General features: G+C 39.9%; 2 protein-coding genes and 1 non-coding gene across 4 annotated transcripts; 2 read left to right on the forward strand and 1 right to left on the reverse strand.

Annotated features, from left to right (window-relative positions):
- Nucleotides 1-584: 584 nt before the first annotated feature.
- LOC102716351 (GDSL esterase/lipase At5g62930) lies at nt 585-5,237 on the forward strand. Its single transcript, XM_015841649.2, has 7 exons — nt 585-708; nt 788-894; nt 1,076-1,153; nt 1,245-1,385; nt 2,481-2,557; nt 3,414-3,578; nt 4,896-5,237. Exons 1-7 carry the CDS (start codon nt 630-632, stop codon nt 5,110-5,112), a joined length of 864 nt encoding a protein of 287 aa, XP_015697135.1. The 5' UTR covers nt 585-629; the 3' UTR covers nt 5,113-5,237.
- Nucleotides 5,238-6,394: 1,157 nt separating this feature from the next.
- TRNAI-AAU lies at nt 6,395-6,468 on the forward strand. Its single transcript has one exon. It is a non-coding gene; the product is annotated as a tRNA-Ile (tRNA).
- Nucleotides 6,469-6,542: 74 nt separating this feature from the next.
- Nucleotides 6,543-9,766, reverse strand: LOC102716629 (pentatricopeptide repeat-containing protein At1g08610). 2 transcript variants are annotated; one of them, XM_006662378.3, is made up of 3 exons: nt 9,679-9,766; nt 7,558-9,583; nt 6,543-6,958 (listed from the first exon to the last, which is right to left on the reverse strand). In XM_006662378.3, exon 2 carries the CDS (start codon nt 9,440-9,442, stop codon nt 7,661-7,663), a length of 1,782 nt encoding a protein of 593 aa, XP_006662441.2. In that variant the 5' UTR covers nt 9,443-9,583; nt 9,679-9,766; the 3' UTR covers nt 6,543-6,958; nt 7,558-7,660. The 2 variants fall into 2 exon arrangements, with proteins under 2 accessions (XP_006662441.2, XP_040384328.1); XM_040528394.1 differs by having other exon boundaries at nt 7,558-9,766.
- Between the last annotated feature and the right edge of the window lie 891 nt (nt 9,767-10,657).

The following is a 10,657-nucleotide window of genomic DNA, read 5'->3' on the forward strand; positions in this document are numbered from 1 at the left end:
TCAAATTAATCTATCCTAAAATCATAATAATAATGATTTAATTTGAGAATTTATGTAGGTGTCAAAATATATCAATTTTTATAACATTAGAGATTTAGATATTTTTATAATAATATAGATTTGGATTATAGAACAATCAAAATAACCTACCCTAGAATCGGAATAATAATTTTATTTAAGAATTTATTTAGGTGTTAAATTTATAATTTATTGTCTAATATATTTAATAATAAAAAGTATTAAAGACAAGAGCGATTCACAGCCGTGCCAACAAACAGATTGCTGTACAATTAGTAACGAAATAGTAAATGAAGCCACCGCGCGATGGAGCACAGACGACAGAACTGGCGGAATCTAACATAAATAATACTTTATATATATGACTCTATTTTTTTAAAAAAATCATAGATTTTTTAAATAGGACTAACATTAGATAAAAAATTCATAAATACAATTATATTAGGACGGGGTAGCATCATTTATGTTGTATTATGTAATAACAATAAAAATATTATTTATAAAAGTTTTCAAAATAAGATGAAAAGTTGAATATTATATATGAATTTATTTTGATACAGAGCGAATGCTCAGCAAGGTGAGGGGGCGGCGGCGGAAGCAGACAGCAGACCATGACGACGACGCCACCCGGCGCCGGATCCTGCCCCTCGGCGCCATCCGCCGGCCACCCTCCGGTCTGCCTCGCCGCAGGTACACCTTCCTCACCACACGCCCCCCAAGCTTCTCTCGTTCTCTCTCACTCGCTCGCTCTTGGAGGATCCCTCCAAAGAAATGGCGGTGCGGCCGCGCCTGGTGCTGTTCGGCGACTCCATCACGGAGCAGTCCTTCCGCCCCGGCGGCTGGGGCGCCGCCCTCGCCGACACCTACTCCCGCAAGGTACACGTAGTATAGGAATTGAGCTATTGATTTAATCATCCGAGGATTATTTTCAGATCGCCTGGAAGCATTTCTGCTTTGATTAATCCATCCAACCTCACTTTAGCTTTTCGTTTCTTGCTCACTTGTATGCCATTGTAATTTGTAAATTAATTACTGTCTCCTCTTTATCATGCATTAGGCCGATGTGGTTGTGAGAGGCTACGGAGGGTACAACACAAGATGGGCTCTTTTCTTGCTGCACCAAATTTTCCCCATGGTAAGGCACCACTCAGTCTACCTCCGGCGCGGCTCTACAAATGGTATCTTGGTATCTCATACCAAATGATTATATGCAAATAAATACTCAGGTTGGAACAGCACCTCCTCTCGCAACAACCGTGTTCTTTGGTGCAAATGATGCGGCCATTTTGGGACGCACGAGCGAGCGGCAGCATGTTCCTGTTGCGGAGTATAAAGATAACCTCAAAAGGATTGTTAATCATTTGAAGGCAAGTTCTTTTCAGCTGTGCTCCTGCTCTTTGATTACTGAAGCTGCTCAGCTTCCTGTGGTGTTGGCTATATCCATCTGCTTGCTGGTAATGTTTTTCAATGTACAGAATAGAAATGTTAAATTCTGATAATCTGGAACTTACGATGCTGTAAGAAAATGTGTATACATTAAAAGGTTTGCTAGCTTGATGATAGTCATCATACTTGTGCATGAGGATTGAGATCACAAGTTTTATGTTGTTGAGCAAATGTATTTGTCGTAATATAACTAGATTAGTTAGATTACTTCTGTTTGCAGAAAAAAAGATAGGTTGAATTGCATTCTCAGGGTTCTTCTCCTCATGTAAGCATTTATTCTATTATTTTCTATGGACCCTCATGTTGAGCTCTGAGAAAATGATTATAGGCTTTATCTCTGATGTGTCTTTCCATATATTCACTGGCACTTTTATATTACTGTTTTGCTATAGCATTGTTGCCCTCCATCTGAAAGACTGTTATTTGTTCACGAGTGACAACTGACAATATTTATTTGTTAAGGACAAAGTAGGAAGAAAAGAGGATAAAGTTCCTAAAGCTAGAAGATATAAGATGACTCATAAGAATGTAGAAACAGGGCGAGCTTTATATTTGGAAGCTTGAATTCGGGCAGTAAATAATTAATATTTTCACGTCAGCTGGAATGCTTTTCTGCTGCTCCGTTATTGCCCTTGCATATGAAACTCAGGATTTCCTACTTATGATCATACATGGTTTGATCCTCAATTGTGAACGCTAGACATGAAAATATAATGAGCAATTTCACATGGTATGCTATTATGTAAAAGAATTTCCACCTAAAAGTTTACCGTTTTGACTTATTGGCCTTTTAATAGTAGCAGCTAATTCTATAGCTGTATAATGAGCTTGGTTTCCAAGTCGTTATATAGTGATATGCTAGGCCACTTTGAAGAAAATGATCTAAATTAGGTCTGACTTCTGAGAGGAAGCACTAAGCACTCTAATGATCTAATGAAAATTTACAAATATGGTTATGATTGAACTACCACATTTATTAAAAATGGTCCTCAAAGTTTTGTGCTACCTCATTGCAGGATTGTTCCAAGTCCATGGTAATTATGCTAATCACACCACCTCCTGTTGATGAAGATGGAAGGGAAAGATTTGCACGGTTGACTTCATGCTCTTGGGGCCATATTGTTTCAAATGTTTGCTCAAGCAGTTTAGCTATGATCTGACAAATTGAAGAGATAAATGTTAACAAGTTAACATAATGAATGGTCTTTTTTTCTTGACCTCATATTCTTGCCTTTACTATATACTCCCTCCTTTTCATAATATAAGATGTTTGACCTTTTTGCTCGTAATGTTTGATCATTTGTTTTATTTAAAAAATTATAGAAATATCATTTATTTTTCTTGTGACTTACTTTATTAGCAAAAGAACTTTAAGCACGACTTGACTTGTCATTTTTTTATTTGTACTAAATTTTTGAATAAGACGAATGGTCAAACGTTGCAACCAAAAAAGTCAAACATCTTAAATTATGAAACGGAGATAGTAGCTAATAATGTGACTGACAGATCTATTTTTCTATTGACATTGACATGTACTTCTTGTTCTGAAATTTTTACAGTTTCTTAGGTGGCATTTATCTTTAAATCTCTTGGAGTCTGGTCTGGACTCTGGAGTTATTCCCTCCGTTCAAAAATATAAGGTGTAGTATTAGGTTTCGTTAGGACAAGACTTTGACCAAAAATTACTTTATTAGTATCTCATGTTTATGATATGAAAATATAATCATAAGTACTTCTACATACAAATCTAATAACATCAATTTTATGTCATCAGAATAATCTTTAGTCAAAGCCTTGTCCTAATGAAACCTAATATACCTTATCTTTTTGAACAGAGGGAGCACAACAACAACAACAAAAATTTTAGTTATACATCCATTCTAGGTCTATATATTTTATCTATGCATAAAAATAGAGTCTATATGTTAATTGTGCTACTTCCCCCTAAGATCACTCTATGGAGAAGAAGCTAGGAGGCTCCCTGAAAGGACAAATGAAATGGCTGGTGTGTATGCAGATCAGTGCATAGAGCTTGCCAAAGAAATGAATATACACTGCATTGATATTTGGTCAAAGATGCAAGAGACTGCAGGATGGCAGAAACTTTACTTAAGGTATTGCTTCATGTTGTTTTTTTTTTCTTTTTGTAATGCATAGTATCAATTGAGGTGACTAAGTGACTTGCCTATATTTGGACACTAGGATTTTCCTTTTACTAACATATTTTCCCATGTGTCAATTCTCGAATAAACATGCCATAATGGCCTTAAATAAATACAAAAAAATTAACTTCAAAGCTTCCATTCTTTTTAGTTACTCCTGGTGTTGTATTCGTCTCCTTTTGAGGTGCTCTTGTTTGCATGTGGTGTTTCGTTCGCTTCTTTCTGAGATATTCTTGTGTTCGAGTGTGATGCAATGAAGTGGATGGAATTCTTTTGATCAGTGTTGTTCAGATAGAATCACCAGGTCCTAGCAGCAAAGTGTATCTCATTGGAAAAGAGCCTTTTCATTCTCATTTGAAAGGAACATTTTTTGTTTTTGTTTTTCTGCTTCTAGTTCTTGCTCTTTGGTTTGTCTCTTATGTATGACTAAGAATTTAAGATGCTATAAGGTGGATGGCATCATGTTTTGCCTAGTTGCTCGGTTGATCCACTAGCTCACAAAACAAGTTCTTTTGCATTCTTTCTTTTTTTCAATTTGCTTAGTAGTTAAGATCAAGTATAGGATGGTCATGATATGGTGAATGATTCTTGAGCCAGTCTTGCTTGGGTCAAAACATCATCTTTGATGGTAATGATATTTTTCAATGGCTCAGTTGTTGGTTTGTTTTTGCTACAGTATTAGAGTCTTACTTTTGTTTACTAAAATAATCACAATCCTCTGCCTTGGCCTTCGTAAAGTAGAACCCTACCAAATGGCCTGTGTACTGGTGTGCTATGCTATGTCAGTTAATCACTGTTGTGTTTTTATTTACCAAGGGTAACTTGAGACCTCCTTTTATTTTGCATATCTAACTTAATTCAAAGCGTGCCATTTGTGATGTCTCTATATCAGTATATACCACTTCATAGTATTATTATCCATTGGTATGATCTGGTTGCTTGAGATTGTAAATATGTAGTGAAAATCTGAAGCTGTGAGCTTCCCCTTCCATTTATTGTCAAATTTGATGGCTTAGGTGTGTATAGTCCTGCTTTCATTTCGAGTTTGGATAAGCAGAGATTGACCTTGTAAGCCATTCTTTTATTGTATTTGGAACATGTAATAATGTGATTTTGTTTTTTACAGTGAAAATACTTCTAACGATACAATGTGCAAACCCTATTTATAAAACAGAAGCTTCTATAGCAAGAGCCATTATTTTACTAGTTTTGTTTTAACTAGGAAGTGAATAACTCGCTAATTGTTGGAACTACTTGCTCTTCTCTTAGTGACGGACTGCACCTGACACCAGAAGGAAATGCTGTTGTCCACAAGCAAGTTGTCCAAACGTTGAGAAATGTGGGTCTGAAAGCAGAAGATATGCCATATGACTTCCCTCATCATTCCAGAATCGATGGCACTTGCCCAGGAAAGGCCTTCCAGTTAAGCGTGGTACAGCTTGAGTCACTTGCCTGTGGTACATCTGGAGATCTTATTTCTCTCTGAATTAGGCCAGAGATTCAAATTAAGACAAATGTTTTACTGCTTCTGTGATGAACTTTTGGATGGAGGAATTTAGCATCCGTTTTTACTCGGTCAGAAATAAAAATTCTCTTCTTTAAACTGAGAAATTACTCCATACTGGGAATCAATCTAGACTCTTTCCCCTCTCTCTCTCTCTCTCAATTGACAAGATCAGGACAATGGTCATACAGTTAAATGTTTTTAAGTTTGATCAAATTTATAAAAAACATATTAACATTTAATAATGGATAGTGAACTAATCTAGCATTTCGGATGTTACTATATTTTCCTATAAACTTAGAAAAAAATGAATACGGTTAACTTAGAATAAATTCAAAGTGATATAATATAAAACGGATAGATTATATGCAAGCATAAATGATTGTAGTCCATTATGAATCTAAAAGGAAATAGGAGGGCTATAAAGATCAACCGTTGAAGAACGTTATCACCAGCATTAGCAGGAGACCTAAATATTGGCAGTTTTTTTGTGTATTAATGTTTCCATCCATTGAGTCGTGTCAGCGACTTGTTTTCCCTACCTTGTGAAGCGCAGAGAGACATTGTGTTGCAATTCAATTACTATCCGACGACATCATCCGCATCCGTTCGAAGACAATCGTTGGCAATGATGAACGCTAGATTTGCAGCTTCGAGTTTACAGAAAGAGCAGTGGTGGTGGTGTTTGGTGGTAAATATGTCACTTAACCCACTAACAACTCTCTCCTATTTCTTGAAAGAAAAAAAAAAGCCAACTGCTATATACCAAACAACTTTTTTATTAACTTTATTGTACGCTAATAATATTTTTAAAAAAATTCTGTTGTAACGCTAATTTCAAAACTTGGGCAATGACATATTCTCCTTGTTGACTTCAACTTTGGGACCTTGCCGCAAAGGTTTCGGTAAGACAATGACTACACGCCAATAATCACAAATTAGAGGTTTTAGCAATAGTTTAGTATGTTATCTTTGTCGTTAGCCTAATTTTCCAGTTTTTTTGTGATTGTAAATTCTGTAATACTTCTTTGAGGCAAAGGACGGGATGGATTTTCCATCATAAAAAAGACGTTCACTGATTGAGAAAAGGTGACACAAACTTAATTGCATTATGAAGTCACATTGTGTTTATTACATGGATACACCAATTAATAACAAAAAGAGTAACAACTAATGAAATAATTAATTAATCGTCAGCTAACCAAGCAATATATGCATGACTCTATATGTGTTTTAGTTTAGTTTTGAATAGGATTTAGCATGTGGCCTATTAGCTCAGCTGGTTAGAGCGTCGTGCTAATAACGCGAAGGTCGCAGGTTCGAGACCTGCATGGGCCATTTATTTTTAGTTTTTTTTTTTGCTTTTTTTCAAATTTCTTTTATGCTATAATCATACAAACACACATTCGATCTGTTTTTCCCTTTCTTTGGTATTATTTAAACATTGATCATTCAATTCAAATACAGATGCAACCAACAGCCTCACTTATATAAATAGAGAGATGGCGAATTCAAACTGCACCTAAAACATCAGGGAACTCTAACGCTACAGGCATCAGTCAGTCCAACTCCAACAGCTATATATATGCAAAAATCCAAAAGATGTTGCTTGGAGTACTAGTAACCGTGGGTACAACAAGGGCACATCATCCCATCATGCGTAGTGACAACTGACAACATCCACAATGCCCTCCTTTCTTCCACTGAAATTTGTTTGTCGCAGTAGCATAAGGAAAGAAGGGCCACCATTTCATCAACAACTATTATGGTGTGAGAGCATCAAGGTACAGTTTTGGGTCAGCGGGCTCACTCACTATCGTCAGGATGCCTGTACAGCAAGAGAATACATGGAAAAATTGAATCATATGAACTTTGCACAAAGCATGTGTCTCCTTTTTGAAGGATGACATTGAGAAGAAGAAAAACTAGAGCACATTATCAGCAATTTACATAGAAGCAGGGATTTTTATCACCAGCCCTTTTAAATGGTTTCGACAATGCATCCCATCTACTCCAGCAAAACTCTAAGACTGACAATATTTTTGAGAGTTTTGGCGACGTTTCACAGGTATAATTAGCAATGGAGCTATAAATGGAATTAATCACATCCTTGGCTTAATTGCAACTGTAGTAACACACTGGACTTAAGGCAGCTCAAAAGCATACATCCTATATCTGAAGTAAACACTATTGAGTACATGCGACTGTGATAGCACATAAATAATCACACAGTTATCATTCTCAATGTCCCAACAGTGAAAACAAAAGAAAGACGTGCACTGAGTATATGAAGTTCATGAAAAATTTCATTAAAAAAACGTATAAAATTTAGACTGTTTTCACAGGCAAACCGAACACAAAAAGGCAGGAGCAATCTTATATTTACAACTCCAAAACAATAAATTAGAAAATAGGATCATGTTGTACCTCTTCCAGGACATTATGCACAACTTCCAGGATTTATCTGCTGAATTAGCTGAGCTGCATGTTTCATGCTAATAAATAATTGTATAATCTTACACTCCAGCTACTAGCTGCTCAAAATAACCTGAGCATCTTCTTTAAGGATCTTACACTCAGTTAGCTTCTGGTGGAGCATCTCTGCCTCTTTAGTCCAGCCTGATTTGGCAATTTTTGTGATTACGGATGAACAAAATGAATTCCTGGGGATAGTATCTTTTGATAACATTACTTTAATTATTTCAGCAGCAGCTTCCACTTTACCATCTCTACATAATGCATTGATCACCATGACAAAGGTAGTTGTTTTAACTTCAAAGCCTAGAGTGAGCATCTGATTCAAAAGGTCCAGGGCCTCGTCAGCCATGTTTTTCTTGCAAAAGCCCATGACAAGTGAACCGTATGTGATGTCATCAGGACTGATCCCATCAATAACCATCTCATCAAACAGAACCATAGCTTTCTTAACTTCAGCCTTCTTTGCTAAAGCATCTATGAGAGTATTGTACGTGATGAGAACCGACTTGTATCCGTTTTCTCTGATGTAGCGAGCAATCCCAAGAGCTTCGTCAACCATACCCTTTTTGGAGATGGCATTCAGGAGTGTGTTGCAGGTCACTATATCAGGAGAACAATTGTTGGCAACCATCTTCTCCAACACATCAATTGCCTCATCCAGATGCCCATGCTTACAGAAGTAGTTGATAAAGATATTGTAGGTTGTAACATCAGGATCACAATTTGCTTGTTTCATGTCAGAAAGCAAGTCGCATACTTCATCCCACCTTCTCTTGTTGCAGAGGGCATGGAGTAAGATGCAGTAGGTAGTACCATTTGGTTTGAGCCCTTCAGCAATAAGACGAGTTATGATGATCTTTGCATCATTCAGCCTGCCTGCCTTGCATGTTGCACTGATGAGAGCATTGTAGGTGACGATGTCTGGTTGACATCCTTCCAAAGAAAGCTCATCTAAGACTTCCATGGCCTTCTGAGGACCACACTTCTTGCAAACAAGATCAACAAGCAAGGTGCTTGTCATTACATACGGTGGCCAACCTAACCTCAACTGCTCTTTCCAGAAGGAGATCGCCCTATCATACAGACGCTGGTTGAACATGCACCTAATCAAAGTATTAAAAGTGATGCCACTAGGAGAGCAGCCACTAAATCTCATGTCTTCCAGCACCTGCAGCGCCGAGCTCAGCTGCCCACCACGGCAAAGCTGCGCGATCAACATGTTGCAGCTGATGGTGTCTGGAACCCCGCCCGAAAGCACCATAACTTCAAGAACATGCCTAGCCTTGTTCGCCTTGCCGGTCTTGACAAGGCCGCGGATTATCCTAACGCAGCACTTCGACTCCGGAATCTCACCATGGAGCACCATCTCATCCATCACACAGCAGGCCTGAATGAGCTTCCCGCTGTTGCAGTACCTGCGAAGGCTGTCTCCGTAGCGCATCCCTCCATGTTCTGAGAGGCTCTCCAGATCCATTCCCTCACTGCTCTCAACCATCGCCTTCCCCATCTTAGCATGGAGTGGTAACACATCCTTCTTCTCAGGATCAGCTGCCACCTTCCGGAAACCATCCTGCGGCAGCCGGTCTGGCTGCGCAACCGCGAGACCACCCTCGTTCTTCCCCCTGAAGAAATCACCATCCCTAGGCCGCATCACCACCAAATTGCCCCCACTCTTCTGCTGCTCGGTCGTCCTGGCAGGGTAATCCAAATACACGGATTGCGCTCTAACCCGCAGAGACCTCATCGGGGCGTTCACGGTAACCGGGGCCGACGAATTCGACCACAGGCCACACCGATGGCAGCTCACGGCCCCTGAATTCGCCGCCATTTTCATGGCACCACCATTTGGGCAAAACCCGATCCAGCTCCCCCCACGCAGAAATCCCCCAGGAAAAGGAACAAAAAAAATCGGCTCCCGTCCTCCGAGTGCGGAATTCCTAAACGCCCGACCGATTTTCCAGCATCCCCGCCGCTCCTGCGCACATCAGGGGGAGTAAGCAGCAGCATCAGAAGGACGGAAAGCTAGCCACTAGCGAGCGCAGGGGGAGAGAGAGGCTGTACGCCTTGTACCGCGAATGGATAAGCGCCGCGCCTCCGTGTCCGCGGGGGTGCCGGCCGGCGGCGAGGAGGAGGCGGGCTAGCGGCGGCGAGCGCGCCGCGGTGGTGGTGGCGGTGGGAGAGAGAGGAGTGGAAGGGAGCGGCTCTGCCTCTGCTCGCCACCCCAGTAATATCGCGAGTAGCCGCGCGCCCGCGCAGCTGGGCCGCGTTCAGATGGGCCACATTTGAGGGGGGTGGGCCGCGCTAAGGTGGGTGGGCCATGGTGGTGGTTGTGTGGGCCTCGTGTGGCGTGCGGGGTGGGGTGGGGTGGTGGGGACCCATGGGCCGGGCATTGTCTTTCAGTCTTTCCCGGCTTTTGTGTTGAGCCGCACCTGCGAACTCCATCCAGCCTTTTCTTTTTCTTCGACTTTTGTCCCTGGTAACATGGAAAGGTTGGGTTTGCTTTCGCCTTTTCTCTTCTTCTTTTCCTGGTCTGCGTGCAACGACAGTTTGCGAGAAGTTTTGGTGCCATGCACAGCTGGTTTTGGTGTTTGCGCTTTTGCAGGCTACAAACAGGAGGTGAGGCAGATTTCGGTGGAAAGTCTTACGGTCCTATATGTATGATCCAACCGTACGACCTGTATACTACAATTATTAATTAGATAAAGGGTTAAGTGACTGGTACTGTAGCCGTTGGATAGTTTGAGTTGTATGTAAGTCGATGGTTGATTCTATGTATAGCAATTTCTAAAGTTTTAGATGGTGGCATTGTCTTTTCTTTTACCATGAAGGAAAAACAAAGCCTTCTTCTTAATGTACTCTTCCTTTAAAAAGAGAAACAATACTATGTCAAAAATTTAAAACAAAGAGTGGTATTGTGTAAGAAGCTAACCATAGTGTTTTTTTAAGTGTGAATCAGTGTATAAAACAAAGACATAAATATCTTCTTGATCTACTCTTTCTTCAAAAAGAGAAACATATGTGCTACATGACGCATATCATTGTATGATAA

Source organism: Oryza brachyantha, chromosome 10 (assembly GCF_000231095.2).
Source record: "Oryza brachyantha chromosome 10, ObraRS2, whole genome shotgun sequence".
Taxonomy (NCBI): domain Eukaryota; kingdom Viridiplantae; phylum Streptophyta; class Magnoliopsida; order Poales; family Poaceae; genus Oryza; species Oryza brachyantha.

Excerpts from the sequence above, each read along its gene's own strand:
- LOC102716629 (XM_006662378.3), bottom strand. The coding sequence starts at position 9,442 with ATGAAAATGGCGGCGAATTCAGGGGCCGTGAGCTGCCATCGGTGTGGC.
- LOC102716351 (XM_015841649.2), top strand. The coding sequence starts at position 630 with ATGACGACGACGCCACCCGGCGCCGGATCCTGCCCCTCGGCGCCATCC. Across the intron at positions 895-1,075 it reads CCGACACCTACTCCCGCAAG|GCCGATGTGGTTGTGAGAGG; the intron begins GTACACGTAGTA and ends ATCATGCATTAG. Across the intron at positions 1,154-1,244 it reads TGCACCAAATTTTCCCCATG|GTTGGAACAGCACCTCCTCT; the intron begins GTAAGGCACCAC and ends ATAAATACTCAG.